General features: G+C 43.8%; 2 protein-coding genes across 4 annotated transcripts; both read left to right on the top strand.

The window, feature by feature from the left end:
* The first annotated feature begins 396 nt into the window (after positions 1–396).
* wipf2a (WAS/WASL interacting protein family, member 2a) lies at positions 397–14,695 on the top strand. Of its 2 annotated transcripts, XM_041037354.1 has the most exons (9): positions 397–767; positions 857–931; positions 6,333–6,479; positions 7,126–7,258; positions 7,746–7,865; positions 8,544–9,221; positions 10,906–11,148; positions 12,172–12,273; positions 12,449–14,695. In XM_041037354.1, exons 3-9 carry the CDS (start codon positions 6,417–6,419, stop codon positions 12,490–12,492), a joined length of 1,383 nt encoding a protein of 460 aa, XP_040893288.1. In that variant the 5' UTR covers positions 397–767; positions 857–931; positions 6,333–6,416; the 3' UTR covers positions 12,493–14,695. The 2 variants fall into 2 exon arrangements, with proteins under 2 accessions (XP_040893288.1, XP_040893287.1); XM_041037353.1 differs by having other exon boundaries at positions 397–931.
* Positions 14,696–15,958: 1,263 nt separating this feature from the next.
* LOC121181404 (myelin-oligodendrocyte glycoprotein-like) lies at positions 15,959–18,402 on the top strand. Of its 2 annotated transcripts, none has more exons than XM_041037356.1 (5): positions 15,959–16,082; positions 16,784–17,104; positions 17,191–17,262; positions 17,393–17,497; positions 17,676–18,402. In XM_041037356.1, the coding sequence occupies exons 1-5, from the start codon at positions 16,031–16,033 to the stop codon at positions 17,717–17,719; spliced, it is 594 nt and encodes a 197-aa protein (XP_040893290.1). In that variant the 5' UTR covers positions 15,959–16,030; the 3' UTR covers positions 17,720–18,402. The 2 variants fall into 2 exon arrangements, with proteins under 2 accessions (XP_040893290.1, XP_040893289.1); XM_041037355.1 differs by having other exon boundaries at positions 16,002–16,082; positions 16,781–17,104.
* The last annotated feature ends 4,149 nt before the right edge of the window (positions 18,403–22,551 follow it).

Below are 22,551 nucleotides of genomic sequence, written 5' to 3'. Positions count from 1 at the left end.
CTGCAGCAAAACTGCAAATGAGCCTTTCTACAGGTGTTGGTGCACTTCTTATTCCATGGGCTTCTTACTAAGTCAGTATTTAGTAATTATGCCTTTGTGGTAGATTTGTGTCTCTTTGGTAATGTTAAATCTGTTTAGTGCATCGCTTGCATCTCATATAGTCACTCTGAGGTACTTTGGTTGGTTGTTGTTGTGTCACTTTGACACACTGCTTTGCATCTGTTTGTGTTTCTTTTGCACCTCTTTGTGTTCATTTCACGTCCCTTTGTGGTCATTTTGGTTCTGTGTTCCATCCGTGCGTGGTTGAACGTCTGTGTTCAGTTACTTCCCCCACTGTACACCTTCTTTACCTTACAACCTTTTTGGGGGTTGGCGGTGGAATTTCCTGCAGCACCTGAACGCGGCGCTGACGTGCCTCCATTTTGTGTGGGTCGGTCCGTTTCCGTGTTTCCGAGCAGGGACCGATTAAACGGTATCAGCGGGGAGTATGGCTCTGCTCGCAGGTCAGGAGTGCGGGTAAAGTTTTCCGTAGCTGCCTGAAACTGTTAAAACTGTCTCCTAAACGCATTCAGCGGTTTGCTTTGTGAGCTGTATTATCTCGGAGACGTCTTGTGGGGAGAGCCAGACAGCGCCGACACTGACAGCTGGGAAGTAAACAGCTAACAGCTAACGGCTAACAGCTAACGGCTAACGGCTAGCTCCTGTGTGACCGCCACTAGCTGAGCTGGTAAACCGTCGACAGCAGGCTAACGTTAGCCGGCTAACCTGTGAGTGTTTTTGGTGGCGTTAAGTTACATCACCGCGACCTGCCAGCACCCTCCCATCCTAATTTTTTGTCAAACTGCTCCGACCACAGATTGCCACAACGGCACTTTCCATTCATGTTGTTTTGGAGGGCGAGACTGTCAGACCTCCTCTTCTTCGAGACAGGGTAAGTTAAATGTCAGGCTGCCGAAGCTAACTTTACTCCACCTAAGTTGAAGCTAGTACCAGGTGTGTTTGTTTCAGTGGCTGTTTACCTGGGAGCGGCTGGAGCAGCTGCACAACCTGCCCAGGCCTGATTAATCCTGTTTCACTGAGCTTTATGCCGGTCGGTTCGTATGTTTCCTGCTCGCTGAATTTACCCGACAAATGTATGATTTTATGAACGGGTGGGACAAGTATTCAGATCGTCTACTTAAATAAAACTCAAAACGCTTCACTATAAAACGCTTCATTACAAGTTAAAGTGCTGAATTCAGAATTTCTCTGTGGTAAATATATGTAAGTATTATCAGGAAAATGTACGTGAAATATCAAAGTAATGTAGAGTAAATTATTCCTGTGAGTTTTATTCTTTAATACACTTTATCTGCGGGGTTTGAAAAGTTTTAAAAAGCATTGATTTAGGGTTTCTTAAAAAACAGACACTAGAAGTTATGAAGTCTCAAAAATTTTTTCCTAGCCTTAGTCATGAAATGTTTTTGCAACCGATGTTCCCAAAAATCTTCAGTGTAATTGTCCCATACTTCTGAGCTTAAGTTAACTAGTAATGTCAGTTCATCCATCCATCCACTTTCTGTTGCTTATTCAGGTCCAGGTAATTTTCAATGATTAGTTGATGATATCAGTAGGAACAAGCTTTGAAATATGACAAAAATATGAAATGAATATAAATAAGTGTATAAAGTTATTTTTCATTACACTTGGTAATTCCCTGAAGGCTTTATCATCCCTGTTGGGTTATATGGATATCATTCATCCTTGGGCAGCATGACTGTGAAACAGCCATTAAATTGCATTATATATGGTATTAAATAGTCTTGAATATAACTTTATGGACCGTGGAGAAACCCTGTTTTCATTATTAATTTATCTGATGATAATTTTTTTTGTTTGTGTACAAAATACCAGAAATTAGGGGGAAATGCCCGTTATAATTTCCTACAGACCAAGGTGACATAATGTCAGTGTATTATCACAAAAAAGCTTGGAATCAGCAAATATTTCACATTGTTGTATAAGAAGTGGCTGAATGATTGTTTGATCGTCACGTTTTTGTCTGACCAACAGTTCAAACTTTATTCAGTTTACTGTAAAGGTGAGCAAAAATCACATTTAAAAAGCTGAAACCATGTGGAGCACTTAGTCAACTAATCAATCAACTAAGTACCAACCATTTTGATGATCAATCAGTCCTTTCAGCCATCTTTCATGTACAAAGCGTGATGGTTCCAGCTTCTCAAATGTGAAAACTTGTTGCTTTTCTTGAGTAAGTTGTGTATTTTTTACGTTTTGAACACTTGTTTGAACAAAACAAGACATTTGATAAAGTCACCTGGTGCAGAGGGTGTTTTTTATGTTTTATAGACCAAAGCATTGTCTGATTAATCAATAATGAATCATTAGTTGCAGCCTTAACTAAAAAGCCTAGAGACACACACACACAGCCATAGGGCTTTGGTTTACTGTATTTCCTTGACCACAAAGGCATCTAACTTCCTCATACACCCCTCGAACGCCTCCCTGGCTGTATTTCTCTCTGCAGCGTCACACTGTTGATGTGGTGTAGCGTTTTTCCATTATATGGCTGTTTACCAACTGTTCGGGCGAACAGCTAAATGGAGCCCAAACCTCAGCGACCATGACCTACTTTGGACCTCACTTTACTTTGATCTTAAATGGAAAGAATTAGTCAGATTATGGGGGTCAAAGGTCAGACCTGCTGGATCCGTCAGTGTGTGGCTGCCAGTTTTGTGTGTGGTAGTGTAAATAGATAGAAGCTGCAGACGACAAGAAATATTCCAAGTTACTGATTCATTTTTTGTCAATTGATTAATGAGTTAATTGTTGCAGCTCTAGTCTGTAATGCTTGAGTTGCGTATCAGTGATAGATGTGGTTCCTGACAGTTTTCTGTTCTCAGTGGTCACAGACACATTACAGTGTAGTAAATGTTCATGCCCAGCCCTAAATCTAAAATGATAAATGAAATGGCAGAGTGGTAGTAAAAAAAATAATAACAATAATCACAGCTTTACAGATTCGAAGGTGACGTCTTCAGTCTTGTCTGAGCTAAAGTTTTTGGTCATGTATGAAACCAAAGATAAACAGAAAATCCTGCCATTTGAGAAGGGAGAAACCTGTGAATGTTTAACATTTTCATTTAATCATTATCAAAATACTACCAATAACAATTTTATTTTTTTAATTACTTTCGTCTTGAAGTTACTAAAGGACAGAAAACAGGCCTAGGACAGACTTAACTCCAACTATTCTGTATCAAGAGACTTTATTTTTTATTTTCAGATCCCTTCAAGACGCTCAGTTATTCTTACATCTGTTAATGTTTTGCAAAAAAAAACTTGTGTCAGCAGAAGCCCAGCTCTTTTTGTTTGTTTCTGGCATCAGCTGCAGTTCAGAATAAGAAGAGAACAGAGAGATCCCGAAAACAGAAAGAAGTGTCATCATTTTAATATCCATTAATCTGTCCGCTCTGGTCTGTATGTTGTCGTGGTGGCAGACTCCCATCAGAGGTTACCAGAGTACAAACTGACGTCCTGATGGTTGTTTATGTTGTAAACCAAACTGCATTCATTTCCATTTATATCAAACAAAGATAACAAAGCTGTTTTTGGTATTTTTACCTAATTATGGACTTCGAGGATTTAGAAGCAGAATGATCATTTTTGTTTTTTAATCTATAACATTTACATGACGTATTTAACAGGTTGAGTTGGTTATAGGTTTGCACATCTGACATAATGATGTCATTGTTGGAGGAGTGTTCGTTGTGGTTTGGTAATTAGTCAAATTATTATCCTAATAAAAACAGGCTTAATTCAAACACAGCCGCTGAGAGTAGTCCTTGTGTCTGTGGCTTCAGCCCTCGTGCTCTCAGCAGACTGAAACCTTTCTCTAACCCCCCGCTCTCAGTCTCCGTCTCTGCTGCTGTGTCTTTCCATTTAAACCACGTCACTGACTGACTGGAGAGCTCGCTCGGTGAGATTCCTTTGGTTTCCCTCAGCGAAAACCTGCCCCGACTCTCAGCCGAGCAGCCTGAGGGATGGAGCGACGGAGGGCGAGGGTGGGGTGAGGAGCCAGCGCCGCCTGCATGAGCCAACAATGGGCTCAGACAGCCAACTGGTTTGGGGAGATCCGGTGACCTGAGTCAGTGATAGTGTGCAGGGCTGACATATTTAGATCAGTTTCAGGTGCAGATGTTTCAGAGAAAGCTTTAATATGAACGGGCAGAAGTTAGAAGTGTTCTTTGCTTTCAGTGTTTCCCACTGGTTCAGGATCTACGTGTGGTGGTGGGTGGTGTGGTGTGTGTCTGATGTGCATGTAGAGACTCATGTATTTTAGAGGGGGAGGTGTAACCCAGAACATGTTATGTACCTACAGTTTACAGAGGCAGGCGACTGGTAGCCAGGTGGCTGTGCACAGAGAAGTCTTTTGTCCTCAGTCAGTTACTGCAGAGCACGACCAGAGACAGGTGTGTGGTCCAAAGTTAGTTGGTTTGAAAAGTGTGAAATAAGGCGTTTTAAGATTTACCTAAACTGAAACCAGGTGATTTTATCTACCTGGGCAGGCCGACAAAGTAGAGTTTATGTATGGGAAACAATGTCTTTGAGGAAATATAATCTCAGCAGTAGGTTTTTTTATGTTGGGTTCAAGCTGAAACCTCCAGTTTGTCCTATAAGAGCAGCAACTGTTGCAGAGGTGAAACTGACAGAATATATAATTCTGGGTATAACTTTTCTTTTGATTTTGTTATTTTTACTTTAAACTAGGGCCACAACTAACAGTTAACTTCATTATCAGTTAATCTGTCCATTATTTTGAAAGGTAAGGCCACTGAAGTTCACTGAACTCACTGTCTGAGACGACTTTAGCTTTGAGACATGGAGCAGTGTCCTGCTGGAAGGAGACAATACTCCTAGTTTGGTGATCCTGTCCAGATCTCTGTCCTCGGCTGACAGAGTAGAGACAGAACCACAACAGTTGAGACAAAAGAAGAAGTGAAAGGACGTGATGGTGAAACAAAGAGGATGCTGTATGAGCTTCCTGTGGTCCCCATCAAGGCAGAAAAGCAACAGGAGCGTGTCACAGCAATCAAATCCCTCAGGCTGCACCGAGTAGCAGATGCTACTCAGAGCGGTGCCCAATTATTTTCACCAGTTAGTTTGTGAGAAAAATGTGTCTTCTGTACTTCGGTCCACAGTCCAGCACCAGGCCTGTGTTTTTAAAGATGTCCACTCTGTAGCACGTTTTTAAAAGCTCAGCTTTCAGGTCTGAAAATTTCAAATGAATGAATGAAAGGCCAAAACTCTGAGAAAAAGACTTTGACTTCTCGCTGCCTTGGTGTGGAGGGACTGCCACTGCAAAGCATGAACTCCTCCTGCGTGCACTCGTCTCTGCCGAAGACTACATCAAAGTCAGTAGCATTTGTCCCCTGGGGTCCGTGAGTATCTGTTCCAGATTTCATGGCAATCCAGCCACAAGTGGTCTTGGTGTTTTACTCCAGTGCTGCCGTCCCGGAGTCCTCCTGGAGACGCTGGTGTATCCGAGGAGCTGCTTCAGCAACAGCGTCCTTCTACCAAGAATGTCTTCTTTAGAGCAGAGTGGGAACGGCCGTTTGTTTCCACTATAAAGGGGCAGAATGAAGCGTGTCGGCATCCAGCCCGTCGTCCTGCTTTCTCTTTAGCATGTAAGCAGAAAAATATTGCAACCGCAGCTAAATGATTTAAAGTTCCCCTCAGACATGTTTTATTGTATGTAAAAAATACTCTGCTGTGATTAATATGCGCTCACTTCCTCATTGAGAAATTCTGAGGACGCTTTAAGAAGAAACACCACGAGCAGTTTCAGCTAACTTCAAACACAGTGCAGTAAACAGGAAAAACCTGAATCCGATCAGGATTTGCTTTGACCCCCCTTTATCTTTAAATCAGCACCAGTTCTCCTCAGTACACCTGCACACCGTGTCTCAGGTGCCCGTCAGGGAGGTTGTCCCAGCATCTCTGAGAACTTGTCTCAGTTCTTCTGTGGACTGAGTCTGTCTCATTGGGACCAATCAGATGCCAAATGGGCCTTTTCATTATTATAGGCACAGCTGATATGTAATATTTCAAATGCAAATCTGTGTACTATGCACGTTCACCCACAAAAGGAGCAAAAGTAGACCAAGTGAACAAGAACACACCCTGTGAAATAAAGAAACTTGTGATGGAGGTGTCAGTGCCAGAAAATGCTGACTCATGTTTTCATTGCCTCCGTGTGAGGCTGCTCAGGTGTTCCAGTGTTTTTTAATGAACTTTGGACGTTCTTCAGCTTTATGTCTTTTGTTTTTCAGGACTCAGTGTGTGTGTCGTCCCAGCTGAGACGGTGAAGTCACCTGCCCTTACCCCACACAGAGAGGTGCCAACAGAGGGACAGGATGCCTATTCCTCCCCCTCCCCCCCCTCCCCCTGGACCCCCGCCCCCACCCACCTTCAATGAGGTCAGTCCAGTGTTCAGGTACAACATGGTGAAAGTCTTACACGATGGTTTGCTGTTTGTCCAGTCAGGAAACGCTTTACATTATATGATGGAAATGAATTGGACATCACATTTTTTTTAATTGCCCTTAAAGTATGTGTGTAAGAAGTTTGCTTCTGGCTACATTGCTCTAAGGAAACACAGAGTATTGACACTCTGTCCTGTATAAGAGAATTTCACTACAAGGGAACAGGCACTTAGAAAAACACGTTCAGTTTGTTTAGTCAGGGGAAAATTGAAATACTTCCCTTTAGAGATCTGTCGTTACTTATTGTTAGAAAACTGAGTGTAAGGAAATGAGACGAGCCTGAAGTCTAGGCAGATGCTCGTGTCCTAATGTTTGTGTTCTTATCTGGCATGAACATCAGAGAAGGTTATTATTATTATTATTATAGTAAAATATACAGTTTCAATGACTGAGTCAAAATCTGCAGAGTCGGCAGGATGACGAGTGACCGAGAGCTGTCCGGTAAACCTGCCACTGAGCCTTCGCTGGTTCGCTTTTGAGTGCGCAGTTTGAACTCAAACCAAGTCCACCAACGTCCCGCTATGGCTCAGACCAGAGGAAATGTAGGTGTGATCTTTTTTGTTTTTTTTCCCTCCCACAGGCGAACACGACTCCCCCCAAACTGAGCTCAACGGAGGCGAAGGGCAGAGGAGCTCTGCTGTCTGACATCTGCAAAGGCGCCAAGCTGAAGAAGGTCACTGCGATCAATGATCGCAGTGCTCCCGTTTTAGAGAGTGAGTGACAGCAAGTTCGTTTAATTTACCCTCAACCCTGAACAGTGAGCTTATTCAGAATCAGCTCACAGACAGACGTGTCTGCAGAAGTGTCAGTGGTGACAGTTAGTTGATCATTCAGCTGATCATTTCAAGTATTGATGACCTTTGACAGTACTTTGCAGAGTCTTTATCCTTTTAATCGGAACCTGAATTCACATTATTGCATTGAGCTGGATATGAGCTGTACACTCTGTGTGCCTGGGCTGCTTTTATACTCGTAATGAAGGGGAAACAGGAATATTTGCATGGAAAGGAGGAACTCAGCTCAGATCAGAATGTTGTAATTAAAGGTTTTTAGTTGAAGAAATATCGTAGCTCTTTTATTTCCTGTGCATGTTCCCATGGGGCTGAATAATTCTCCCCATATATTTGAATATTAAAATGTTTTCCGTGTTCTGTTTTCATATTTGTCTGTGCTGACACTTGCCTCATTTTTTTTCACCAGAATCAGGAGGAGGTGGCGGAGGAGGAGGAGGAGGTGGTGGTGGAGGTTTGGGAGGTGGAGGGCCAATGGGAATGGGGGGCCTTTTCCAAGGAGGTGTGCCAAAACTACGCCCAGTTGGAGGTAACAACTTGTTTTGTGTGTAAAATTTCACATATCTTTGCTTCGTTTTCTTGTTATCGTCGTTGAATTAGCTGGTTTTCTGTAAACGCTGCCACATGTTTGTCACAGTGTCGTTTGTGTAAATAAATAAACCAGAGGAGGGACCTGAAGTCAAAGTCCACCTCTGAAGGGAGCGAGCTAACGTATCAGTCATGTTACATCAGTCACTGATAATTTGTCTGAAGTTTCTTCGGCAACCAGCAAAAACAAGCTGCGCGTACTTTTATTTCTTTTCCCCAGAGTCTGTTCCTCCATGATCATGCTGTGACGATAGAAATAAACAGATCACAGATTCACACAAGCCATATCCACAGTGCTCGATGCAGCGGAGGAAATTTGGTTATGAACGTAGTTATTTCCGGCTTAATGGCCCCGAGACTTTACGGCAGTCGGAGATTTTTGGACTGTTGGTTCGATAAGACAGCTTCAAACAGTTCATGTGACCTTTCTCTGGTATTTTATTGGCAAAACGATTTACTGATTTGTTGATAATGAGAATAATTGTTTGTTGCAGCTCTGTTCCCTATTAGCTGTGAGCATCTTACAGTATATTGTTTTTACCTGTCACACATTCAGGTGTTGAAAGTGCTTTTTCTTGCTTTGATGTACTAAAACACCACCTCTCCGTCCTCCACCCAGACGGTCCAGCAGGTGGTTCAGTGGGCAGATCCGCACTGAGGCCCCCGGGGTCCCGACCCACGGCCCCTCGCCCTCCGACGGGCCGCTCCACATCGCCTTCCCCAGCCAACAAGCCCTCTCCATCTGAGCACCAGCGCTCCCACCGGCCCTCCCTCCCTGACATCTCCCGCCCCTCCAGCAGCAGCAGCTCCACAGGCAGTGGGATGAAGCACAGCACCTCCGCCCCGCCCCCTCCTCCACCCTTCAACAGGGGTGTTCGCGGCAACGCTCCGCCTACCCCCAACCAGAAAGCACCTGCTCCACCTTCCACGTCCTCCTCTCACAGCAGAGAGAAGCCCCTCCCCCCAACTCCCAACCGAGGTCCCGCCCCTCCCAGCTCCGTGAAGCCGCCGCCGTCTTCCAGCAGACCTCCAACAGGTGGCTCCTCCGCTCCCCCGCCTCCCCCGCCCTACAGACCTCACACATCTGTTGGCGTCTCCAATGGGCCTTCCTACATAGACGGGGGCGGTGCCCCGGAGCTGCCACAGAGGCACAACTCCCTGCACAAAAAGCACACATCAGGAGGCGGCAGCCAAGGACGCAGCCACGCCCCTCCACCTCCTCCTTCACCTTCTCCATCCTCTCAGCAGGCCGCCAGACCACCACCACCTGCCAGAGAGCCACCTGGACGCAGAGCAGGTACACTCCACAACATACTTTACTGGTGACTCCTACCAAAAGTAGGGATTAGTGAAAACTTACATCATTCTCGTTATCAATAATCAATCAGGTACAGTCAGTTAACTGTGGCCCTGCTGGCACAGCGGTTATCAGCGCTTATCATCAACCCTGACCTCTGTTGTTTGGACGTGGTGGTGAATCAGCTGATTGACCCATCACTCAGGTGTTTCAGGACGGGACGGGCCTCGTCGTGTGCTGATGCTAACTGTACGATTGTGTGATGACTCCTCCTGATTAGATGTTTGAACAGTCCCCGTGATGAAGACAGCACCGGTCTCAGTCCGTCCTCAGCTGGAAGAATGTTCAGACACAGGCCAAAGCAAGTTTCGACTCGTTGCCTCTGAGCCTCTGTTGCTCTGCGCAGCCTGAAAGCAGCACTGTGTTCAGACGTTTCCTCCGACTGCAGGCCCAATCTGAAAATAGAGCCGACAAATGTCAAACCGAGCCAGGTGTCTGCACGGACACTTAACATACTGTAGTTTGATATTTCCTGTGATAGCTGCAGCTGCTCATGTGTTTAGGGAAACTGCTTTTTCCCTCTTTGGAGCAATGTTCGGGTAAATTGCAGTGTTTTGACATGTGGGGCAGATACGCTGTCTGTTGGCATGCGTGCAGGGGCTTGGTAGGGCAGATGCTTTGTGGATGATGACACATAAGATGCCTCCACACCTTTCAAGTGTGTAGTCCAGAAGTTTCCTGTGTATGTGCTGATGTAGGAAGAAACACTGAAGGATTTAAGATGCCCACACCTACAAAGCGCCCCGGTTTTACAGAAGTAATCCTCTGCATGTTGCATAAAACTGATAAACTCGTAAACGCTCGGCAGATGATTTTTGCTTCCTCCTCAGATTTATGGCTCACTGGAAACATTCAGAATTCGAATTCAGAGTGAACACACAAAACAGGAAGGCACTTGTTAGCTGGAGCTCCGTGTTGTGATTGGACGGCGGAGCGATTCGCCACGAGGCCTCCTGGTTTCTCTGCATTCCTGAAGCCCTGTGGAATATTCCAGCATTCCTCTTCGCTTTCACTGTCTCTGCTTTTCCCCCCTGCTTTTACATTAACCCGCAGGACGCCTGATATTTCTTTTTATTCTCACTGCTTCTCATTATCCTGCTCTTACAGCATGCAGTGTGTGCTGGGGCTGGAAATAACTTTTAAGCTGTTTCTGACTCATATATATCCAAACCAACGGGTCTGGAGACGTAATGTGGCGTGCTGCCATGGAGATTTGCTTACATCAACAGTAATCATCTGTTCTGTTGGTCAAAGAGAATAGGACATTGGATGATGACACCTCGCGCTCTGAGAAAAGTGTGATGAGTTTTTTGTTTTCAGTGTTTTTTAATAGAATAAACAACGAATCCATTAATAAATAAATCCACAGACTGCTCGGTTTGCAGGCCTACACGTGTTATCCCGATATTTTCAAATTTCCAGACTCACCACACTGTCGTCTCCACAGCTCGCCATCAGTGTTTGCACAATTCTGTTAGTTAAATAGAAAAATCGACTTGAAGAGTCATGAAACTTGCTGGAGGTCATTAAACCCACACGTATGTTGTTTTGATTTGTTGTAGTTGTATTGTTATGGGTACTGTGGTACGACTACTTTGTGTGTGTGTGTTTCTTGTCCACGCAGCTCCCCAGGTGCCCCCTCCCGGGTCTCGTAACGGCACTCGGGACGCGCCTCCTCCCCCGCCCCCGTACCGTGTCAACAGCTCTGCCATCTCAGAGTCCCACAGCCGGGTGGGAAAACCGCCGCCTCCTCCATCCTCTTCCTCCATCTCATCCTCCTCCTCCCGTACCCCGGCCGGGCCCCCTCCACCTCCCCCGCCCATCAGGAACGGCCACTCCGTCATCTCCTCCTCCAAGTCCATCATTGGTAAGTCAGGAATCATCCTATTAATCCTGCTTGTCCACGGTTTCACCACTCGACTGAAGGGTTTCACCTGCTGGTTACCTCATGTGCTGATGGCCGACTGAAGAACGGAAAAACATCTTATCCTTCACGTCATATGTTTAGTGGCCTGGTTCTAACCTGCAGCCGGGACACAGGGACACAGGGACACAGAGAGAGGACACCAGAAACGCTCGTGTTACTCTTAACTTTCTTGTGCTGCTTCTTAACATCCAAAAATATCTCCCCCTGGTCTGTTACTAAATGTACTTCCATGCAGCCGGACTTCTTTCCACTCTTCAGCACTCTGCACGTGCCACAGCTAAAACCTGGCACAGCAAGATTTCAAATGTGAAGACACGAAGGGAAAATAAAAGGACCCGAGGCGTTTTTGTTGAAAATGAAGGGTTTGGTCTCTCGCTGCACGTTTTCTGCATGAAGTAAGATGATGTGACTCCTGACGTTTCTCTTCCTTACAAACCACTTGGTTTTCTTTTTAAATCAACCTCTTCGAACTCGTACTGACCTCGCTCGTCTCTCACGTTTGCATCTTTAGTAGGATTTCTCTCCGCGCGTCCTCACCTGTGCCTTTAATTCTGTGTTTATGATCTTGATGTGATGGAGGCGACGGTGATGGACGGCCGTTGATAGTCAAATGTCCCACTGCAGCCATGCAAACGAGCCTTTTTCTGTTTCCTGTTGCACGGTTCCTAGATTACTGTCAGGGGTTCTTTCACTTCATGTTCAATCAGAAAACTGAGAATAAATAAATAAATAAATAAATATCCAAAGTAACTTTAATAGGACAATGATTTATGTTTTTCTTTTTCAACACATCATTTAAAGACCCAAAACTAGTGTAACAGCTGGCTCAGCTTTCAGCTTTTCAACGTCAAATACCATGAAACAGGCGGGAAATGAAGATGGCTGCAGCAGAGCAGGAGAATATACTGCCAATGCTACACACACACATTTTTAAAAGCTTTCTTTTTTCTTTTCTTCCCTCAGATGATTTTGAATCCAAGTTCAACTTCCACCCCATCGAGGACCTTCCACCTCCAGAGGAGTACAGACATTTCAACAAGGTCTACCCCAGCAAAAGCAACAAGGGTAAAATACTCACACTCTTTTCACTGCATTTATCTTTTGCTTGTCTTTACTTCTTCAGAATGATGGTAATAATGATAACCATAGTAAATAACAATACAGAGAAACACGCTGCCACTCACTGAGAGCAGAGTGTTGTTAGCAGGTTAGTAAGCCCTGTCTCTGTTCGCACCCTCAGCCATGATGAGAGGAGCTCCTCCGGCGCCACCGGTGGGGAGGTGAACGGGTCTCAGCTCAGGACTTGAACTCTCAGTCTGCCGACTCTGTGGACGGTCAGGGGGTGAAGAAGCACTCGAATCACAGCCACACTACAGCACAAACACACACACACACACAGATTTATACAAACACTAAACCACCAGCCTGAAGCACAGTGGCCAAAAAAGTAAACACTACTACACCACGCAGGTTTGACACTACTCAGCGTCACTTTCTGTCTTTGAGCGAGAGAATAAAAACCACTCGGAGGCGAGAAACAGACTCGACCTTTGTGACTGTGACCACCTCGACTTCTCCTCTGCTGACTGGACGTGGAGGCTTCTGTTCGACGCTACATATCAGGACCAAACTCCAGACACTTCCAAACCTGTGCATTCCACCTTTTTTTATGTATAATCAGAATTCTGAATAACTTCTTTCATTTCCTTTATTTTTATTCTTTTTTTGGTGTCAGCATTAATTTGTGTGGGGAAAAATTCAACACTGAATGGAAACTCTTTGAATTTGTGTTTGAATTTTTAGCAAATGAATTCCACTCGAGTCTTCCCTTAAAACTGGTAATGCCATGAATGTGGGCGTATTAATGGATATTATGATGATGATGATTATTTCTTTTCTTTTTTTTTTTTTGTTTTGGTTTAAATCTTTGATAGCCATTCCAGCAGAGTGCCAGGTGAGGGTGCGTTCGAATCATCTCTCTGTCTCAGTGTGCCAAAAGCGGGTGGAGTGAACTAAACTGCAGTGAGGACAGTTTCCACATTTGTTTTTTTATATAAAACTAAATTCTCTCTTTGATCGTGGACAGAATAATTACAGAGTTTGCCAAGCGATGACAGAAGCCTTACCTGGTTGTTTATTTTTACAGTCAGGTGGACTGTTGTTTTGTTTTTGTTTTTTTTTTAAACCCTCTACTTTCCTTTATTTTTGGGGTGTTTTCATTTCCATCTTCAGGCGATGTTGCACGGCAGCTTAACTGCTAAACCGAGACACTGTGCACGGCACTCATTAATGCACTTAACACATCAGGATTCCATTCACAGCGATGAAACACAAAACAAAGCGAAAACAGCAGGATTCCTCCCTGATTTGTCCCTGATGTGTGGAACTGTAGTTCAGATAGCCGTCATCTTTCTCCAGACGCACTGTGGCTTCTGTGTGGGGCCGCCACGGAGCCCAACACTAAATTATTATTTGTTTACTGGACCAGGTTTTGATGATTTTAGCCGTGGGTTTGTTTGGGAAGAGTTTATAAGGGATCGTATGTCACTTTCTACAGGATTCCTCTTCCAGGGAAGCTCAGCTCCGTTCTGAGTCCATGATTTTACTTTTGCTGCTGGTTTGCCCTTTAAAGGACTGTTTGGCCAGAGGAAGACGTGTTGTTGTTAAATTGCTATGCAGTTTGTACAGATTGTAGCTGGTAGCAGCTAACCAAAAAAAAAGGAACACTTAAGTGCCAGAGAACTGTTTAAGCAGATGGAGGTTCTTCACTACACTTCTCTTTGAGCTTGACTCTAAAACACTAATGACATAGTCAAACTAAGAAACCAGAATGAAATGCTTGTTCAGGTCACTCTCCGTTCTCAGTGATGCAGCGCCTCCTGCTGGTCCATGCCTTACACAAACCTGTTGTCACACTCATCGGTACCAGTGCTTTTTTTTTTCTTTTCTTTTTTTGAGGGAAGATGACGACAACAAAGTAAATAAGAAACAGTCTATTTGAAAATGCAATAAATATTGTATATTTACATTAAGGAATATGGTAATCATAGTTATTGATCTATTTTTGTGTTGTAAAAAAAAACCTGTAATATAGGAAAGAGAAATGATTAAGAGTTATAACAATGTTCCAGTCGATGAGCTTTGGTCTGATAGAGCAGACTCTCTGCAGCACTTCTCTGGATGTTTGACCGCAGGGGGTGAACGAGCTGAACGGTGTGTGTGAGGTTTTGCCAAAATCCAGTCGGCGGGTGAATGTGGTGGCGGTGACAACACAAAAAAAATAAAAACAACAACGAATGGAACTACACTTCCTGTCCTGGATGCGCACTCACCTGGACACACAGGTGACCCGTCACGTTTGTCTCCCCATGTTCTCACCTTGTTCACTGTGAAGAGCAGAAACCCTGAGGTCATTTCATGTTAATCAACAATGTTTTTATCATTTGAAATAATTTCAAATAAATGTATTCCTGTCGGGGGAAAAGGGCAACGATGTGCAGCCTCTTTCTTTTTTTCTGTTCCATTTCTGTGTTTTACTGACTCTGTGTCTGAATCTGAAGAAAAAAACACTCCGAGATTTTAAAATGGGACTAGTGTGATGAATGTGGTGAGACTGGCTCTTTAAGGAGGCCGGAAGTCCTGCAGTCGCGGGAGATTTTGAGGGGAGGAGCACATTTCGCGCCACTTTGATACCGTGGGGAGGGTGTGACCTACATCTTAGCTGGGTGACAAACTTTCTGCGTCTGGACTGTTTCAGAGCAGGTAAAAAAAAAATCTTATTTACAGGTTTATTTTATAAAAATAAACAGGGTTTGACTGAATTCTGTTGGTAGTTTTTATCAGAGATCTCGCAGCTGATCTAAATGTTTATCATTTATTTAATTCATTGATCATCAGTCACTGACTGATGCAGTTTCATATAAGGTTGTTACAAAGGAGGGCTTGTGTTAGAGCTGTATGTTCATCATGTGCTGTAAATGTGCAGGTGCAGTGGAGGAAACACTTTCCACTCAGGTTTACTGAAGCAGACATGATCACTTTGTTGTATTGCACATTGTTTTGCTTTGGCGCCTAATGGTTGATTTGATAATCGTCTGAGAGTCTTGGGCAGCTTTTGCATTGATAGTCTACATTTTACACCAATCACAGTTGATCTTGATCATTTAAGGGGTGTAATTATGTGCAATTCTATTAAAAAGCCAACGTTAGAATAAAAGGGAACGCGTTCAGAACTTGTTGCGTTTCCCCGGCGGAACTGGGCCCAGGACCTGAGGCTCCAGCTGGTCCTGGTAACTGCAGCGTGTCGTAAAACAGAAGATTAATAATCCCGAGCTGAAATGCTGTGCTCGACAGTAAATACACAGAAGGGACTCTAAACTTTCAGTGTTTTATTGTACTGGAGAATTTACTGGAAATTTTAAAATAGAAAAAAGGAGAAAGAAGAAGGGGTATAATGGCGGAAGTTTTAAAGTATAAATGAGTCGAGGCTCCGGATACAACATTGCTAACAGCACAGAAAAGTTCAGCTCCAGTGGGTTACAGTGGCCATTTAAAAAAAAAATAAAAAAATGAATGTACCATCCAGACGACGGGGGGCGGGGCAATTCTCGCGTCATTCTTCCTTCCGGTGTGTTGACGTGAGGTGCGCGTGTGATTGGCTCACACTTTTCAGCGGGAGCTACGGAAACAGCCAGCTGAACATTTCTTCTGCGCCATTTAAAAGCTAAAACGTTCAATAACACTAATAAGAGTAAGCGGCAGCAGGGCGCGTGTCACACGGAGCTAAACTAATTCCTCCGTGAGCCACTGAGCTGGTGTAATAATGAACGCGACGCTTTTAGCTTTGCTGAGTTTTTTTTTATCGTTTTCTACCGGTAAGTTTTCTGCGTATTTACATCACGTAGCTGTAGCACAGTGATTTAGCGCAGTAACCTCCTCGGTGCGGACTGTGAGCTTATGTCAGTGAGACCTCCGTGGTAATTCCTGAGCTTTCAGCTTTAGCTGAGTTCAGCTTGGGTCTCTCTTTTTGTCCCGTTTTACTGTACGCGATTTACTGCTCGTGATTTTAGTGAATTTATCTGATCTGTCGTTCAATCTGCAGGAATTCTTGTCGTCTGAGAGGCTGGGATCAGGCAATATTTGGCATCGTTTCACTGTTTTGCTCAAAATTAATAATAAAATAGTTTCGGGTGAACCTTCTGTCAGTGGACTGGTTGTTTCAGCTCCAGTGATTATTGTGTACACACAGTGTAATAAATCCAGTATAACACCACAGATGACGGCAGGGCTGAACAGGACATCACGTGATAAGACACACAGGTGTTGTGTTTTGATGGTGTCTGCACTGGGGAAGCTGTTCATGTTATTGTGTCCACCTTGTTGTGTGTTGATTGAATTGAAAGACGTGAATTAACTGTAGTGAGCTGCTCTGAAATTAGTGGAGCAGCACAAGTACAGTTGAAGAACTGTTGCACTATTGAATTTAAAAACACTGCAATGCAAGAAAGTGCTAAGATGTTTTAAAGGTGGCTGTGCTTTATGTTTTGAACATGGAACTTCTTTGTCTTCCCAGCAGCCTCTTCAGTTCAGACAATAAAGGCAAAAGAAGGCGCCAAAGCCATTTTATCGTGTTTCCTGGATCATGTCAACGTGTCGGGTTTAACCGTGGAGTGGAGTAAAGATGGCAGGAAGGTTATGGTGCATCTTTACAGACATGGAGAAGATCGTGCTTATGACCAGAGTGAAGAGTTTAAGAATCGGACGGTTCTCTTCCACAACGGCCTGAACACAGGAAATGTGACGCTGCAGATCTCGGGCTTACGGACGTCTGATGCTGGAACATACAGACTCTATATACCACGACTGAAATTCTACTTTTATTTTAAAGTTGATGTCGGTAAGTGAACTGAAACTACTGCTGAGCTTTTTTTTTTTTGTATAAATTCTGTTGTTTTGTCTTTTGAAAAACTGTTCTTATTTTAGAAGTACCTTTGTACTCTACTGGAAGACCTCCACTGGAAGACATGACTAAGGAACCATCATTGGCTGATCCTGGTAAATATCTTTGAGTCACCCTCTAATACTAAATCTTTGTTTCAACATGAGCACTGTGAGAAGCTTTTGTTTTTACGTATGACTGCTTTACACTGAGCTGGAGCTGCTTCTCTTTCTCATATTCTTACAGAATGTAAAAACAGGAATCTTGTTAGAATGCTCATTGTCCCCTCGGTTTTCGCCGTCTTCCTCCTTATCATTGGAGGTCTGATTCTGAGGAGCCGTGGAACGAGCCGTAAGTACAATCCGATGCCCCCCAGCTTTTTAATATCCACATTTAAAACTGGTGTGTGATCACATTTAACACTCAGGGGCCAGCATCAAGAAGAAAGTTAAACTTTCTTCCCTCTGTCTTTATAGTATTATTATTATTTCATTATTTTTTTAATCATTGGTTTAATTTCACCATGCAGGTATAGAACAGGAGTATGAGTTGGCCGATCCTGCCGGTTCCTGAGTTGAAGGGTCCTCGCTGTCTTCTTACCTCTCCTTGAGCCTGTTCCTGAATCAGCCGATGTTAAGTCTCCTCCTGATCTCCAGTCAGCGCTCCAGCTGACACCAGCTCCTGCAGGTGACCGCCTTCTACCCAGCACTCCAGTGGTCTGCCTGTCCTGCTCTCAGCTCTGACCTACAGCTCCACCCTCTGGTTCCAGCTGTCTGCCCAAACCTCCAGTTTCATTGCCAGAGTGGCCTCGTCTATGTCACCGGTCTCCTGGTCGTCCTCCAGAGTTGCTCCATCTGTCTGGTAGTTATCCTGCCCGACCTCCTGAGGGGCTCCTTCATCACGCCCCCGCTTGGTCTCTACAGGGATCCCGCCTTCGCCGCCGGTCTCCAGAGAGATCCTGCCTTTCACCACCTAAATGGTCCAACTTTTACCTTTATCCTCCTGCCTGACCTCCACAGTGGACCTGCCATCATCACTTCCTTCACCGTTGTTCACCGGTGCACTTCTGCCTCCGCCTGTGTGCCTGGCCTCTGTGCCTGGCCCCTGCCCAGCCCTCCAGCTGTTCTCCTGAGATCTCCATCCCCTTCATTCATCTGCTCCCATCCACTGGCCCATGATCACAGTTTTTCTGACTGTAGCCTGAAGATCTGAACTCTTGGAGATGACTCTGTAACCGTTTCCAGCTTTATGCAGATCAAGAATTCTGGATCCTAACTTCAGGGACGATTTTTTAGAAGCAACAGCTGCTTCCGAATAACAAACGTGCCTTTATAATTAAAAGTAGCTCTAACACACACACCTCCAATCTGATTTCACTGGTTGGACTCCAGGTTTGCTAATTGCTGAATCTGGTTAGCTTTAGTTGATGCCATTAGCCCGAGTGGTTCCTGAATTTTTTCTGACCTCCACTGAATGTTGGACTGACGTATTCAACATGGACAAGAACAACACGATGATTTGTGTTGTCAGTTTAGCAGAAAAAAAGTGACAAACGAACAAAGAACGAGAGCCCAGAGCCCGAGCAGAAGGAGCAGCAGGAATATGATCCAGATACACAACATGATTGTCCCGCAGGCCTTTTTACATCCCACTGTCCCAAGACAACAACGGAATTTCTGCTACACAAAACTGTTTTTTCTTGTTTCCTCTTCGAAGCATTATTCAGATTAATATATGTATTTTTAATTAATTTAATTCATTAAATTATTTCAATAAATTAATAAATTATCACTTTTTTGTTGAACAGATGCAACTATGGTAGGGGATTAAAGAAACCAGATTATCCCAGAAAGATTTCTCCCAGAAAAAGGTTCTTCAGCCAGACATCGAATCCACATTTTCTCTGTGAGCATTTGTGTGTGTGTGTGTGTGATACATCTTTGTATTCAATGGTTAAATTATAAGATGGAGGAGACAGATTTAGTTACTGACCTTCTAAATGTCTGTGTGATCTTACACTAACCAAGTTACCACTGTCTGTGTAAATGTGTCCAGTTTCCATATTAAAGTGATTAAGTAAGCAACCTGGTTTCTTGTGTGCATGTAAATGTACTAAGTGGTCTTTGTTTTGAAGTCGCTAACTTACAGAAATGTCCTAATGTCCTTTTCCTAATGAAAGATTTAAAGCAAGCTGCTATTACAAGAACTATTGTTTTTGTTTTTTTACGTGTGTCGGGTTACATCTCATGGAAGGTTTACTCATGAAGCACAATTCATTCAGTGAATATCAGTATATAGATATACACATATATCAAACATCACTGCTGAGTGAATGGGTGGAGGGCTGCTTCAACTCATCATCCCCTTATTAATGAGCATATTCATTCATTCATTCATGATGATGATGATGAAGCAGCCCTCCACCCATTCACTCAGCAGTGCACACAAACACAGTAACTGAAATCTGCAGGTCTCAGACTGACTGTCCCCCCCGTCCTATGTCCTAGTGTCATTGTGGAAAAGTCCAGTCCCATCAGGACAGAGATGTTCCATTTCAGGGTAAATGTGATCGCTCACAACAACTTTGCATTGATTTGCAGTGTCCCCTCCCTCTGAGGGGATGAGTGGACCCAAACCCTGCCAGCAACACGGCCCCCCACAGCCTAACAGAGCCTCCGGATCCTTATGTTTCTCCACGGTTTGTGGGACTGCATCTTTTCCAAAAGTCTTTGAAAGTAACTAACTGCTTCTATTAGGTCCAAAGTTTGCAATTATTTCACCCTTATATGAGAAGATGTATTGTTTGGTTTCCATGATCCCAACACTTAAGTCGACACTAAGTTTTTGTTTACTGCAAAATTTCACATCTTTAACAGTAATTTTTCAAACGTGCTTTAAATTTATAAATTGAGACAAATAATATTCACCATTTCTAGAGCTACAAGCAGAAAAGCAACCGACACAAGAAACACACCTGTCATTTCTTTGGATCGGTCAGATTGCCGGTGTACGTCACAGCGTCATTTGGCTTTCACCCCGCCCCCCGTGAGACGTCACCAGCCAGCTGTCTGCGAACCGGCAAATTGATGGTTTAATCCAGGCTCCAGGCTCTTGGCTCCAGACTCCAGGCTTCAGGCTCCAGGCTCCAGGCTTCAGGCTCCAGACTCCAGGCTCCAGGCTCCAGGCTCCAGCTGAGATACTGAGAAGATGTTACACAGTCTGAGAAATCACGGGGCAGTGCTACTTTTACTGTCAGTTCTAACACGTGTGGGTAAGTTTACTTGGGTTCTGTTCACTTTCTCTGCTGTTTGGAGACTGTTAACTTTTTAGCTTCCTCTGTAACCCTCAGTGTAACAGTAACATCATGGATACTGACTTTTCTAGCTTGTTGTGTTCGATGTTGTTGAGAATTTTTTAATATTTCAGTGTTATTTATTTCAGTGATGTTAGCTTAGCTTGTTACGGAAGTTAGCTTTCACTTCACCCCGCCCCGGTCTGTCCAGGTGAGTTTGCCACCTGACCAGGCCGGTTTTTCTTTTTCTGCACCTCACACACACACACACACACACACACACAATCACACCGAGACTTACACTCAACCTCCATTTGAGAGTTTCATCAAAATGTTATTTTTCATGTTTTTGGGGTTTTTTTTGTATTTCTGGTTTTTTCAGTGCGATATTTACTGACGCACTTTATGTCGTAGAATAAAACGTGAAAGTGTCTTTTGCTTTTGTTAACCACACAGATATGTTGATATGTTGGATTTCATTACATTATATACGTTGTTAGTGAGGAGAGGTGGAGCAGCACATTTATGTTTTAACATTTGTTCCACACCTGCATTGAGAAACATTAACTCAGTGTGTGTGTGCGTGCGTGTGTGTTCTTTCAGAGGTGGTTAAACTGTCTAAATGTTTTGGGGGTTTTTTGTTTCCTCAGGACAGTGTCCCACCATTTGCCAGAATCAGGAGCTGAAGGCAGAAGTAGGTGATAATGTTACTCTGCAGTGTCGTCTGGATTCCCCCCAAGACTTAAGAAAGTATTCAGTGGAGTTTAATAGAGCTGACCGCAAGAAGGTAGTACATGTCTATCGACATCGAGTGGACCACGATGAGCCACAGATGCTGCTTTACAGGAACAAGACAACTCTCAACCAAAAAGGCCTGAGCGAAGGAATAATAACACTGCAGATCTCCTCAGTGAACCAGTCCTTCAGTGGACCATACAGATGCTTGGTCCCAAAACTAAACATCAATTGTACCATGACCCTTAATGTTGGTAAGCATGTTAGATCTGATACTGTACAGGACATTTGATTTATTTATCTATTCTTTATTCTAAATGAACATAGTCATATTTTCATGTTATGAAGATGTCTTTGAGCTGCTCACACTCACATTCTCTGAAGGGGCTGTGTGAAAATGTTTTTTATTAGTTAATTAAATTATTTTGGCTTTAAATCACAAACAGTACACTACAGATGAAGTAGCAGAATGAATGACTGAATTATGTTTCAGTCTCCTTTGAGTTTGCTCTTTGTCTCGACTCAGCACTCTCTGATATTTCTTCAGATGCTGGAAAGGAGTGGGACACCAGTACCATTGCTGTTCTTGCTGTTCTTGCTGTTCTTGCTGTTCTTGCTGTTGCTGTTTTTATCGGGGTCCTGATGAATCATGGAAAAATCTGTAAGTTACAAACTTCTGCCCTGTGGTATTTTATCATCAGTACATTTACTCCTGTGTTGTACTAAAATACATCTTCCAGGTTTCCAGCTGCAGATATTGTGCTTCTTACTCCACTACATTTAATAACAGCTGTAGCTACTAGTTATTTTACAGATGAAGATTTTAGATAAAATACAAAACACTGTAAAAATGAATTCAGTGGTTTCAAACCTTTTTGACTTGTGATCTCTTAAATCTCCTGATCATGTTTTAAATGTTTGAGTCAAAAGTATCATCAAAGAGACTTTTCCCCTCTAAATGTCTCAGGCAGTTTCATTTAACCAACTTTTACTGGCCCAAAGTGAATCGGAGCTTTTTCTTTTTTTTTTTACTCTTCCATTAATCATCTCATGACCTCTGAGATCAATCTGGCGACCCTTTGGAGGGGCCCGACCCCTAGGTTGGGATCCACTGCAGTTAACACAAACCATCCTTTACTTTTCTTTCTCACAGACCGTTGTATAAGACTGAGGTGCAGAAGGATCAGAGGAGGAAGGACGCAAGATCGAGGAGTTGAAATGGACGTGTTCCATCCCACATCCAGAAATACCAGTGCAGCAGAAGAGGGTGGGAACCAGGAGAACCCTGCAGAAACCAGCTCCTTAATGATCCCAGAGGTGGTGGTGATCGATGGACCTGCGGCTGCTCCTCCTCAGGAGGCTCAGGTCCTTCAACAGG

The sequence above is a fragment of the Toxotes jaculatrix genome, chromosome 4, assembly GCF_017976425.1.
Source record: "Toxotes jaculatrix isolate fToxJac2 chromosome 4, fToxJac2.pri, whole genome shotgun sequence".
Lineage (NCBI taxonomy): Eukaryota > Metazoa > Chordata > Actinopteri > Toxotidae > Toxotes > Toxotes jaculatrix.
This window is presented reverse-complemented; position numbering and strand designations above follow the sequence as displayed.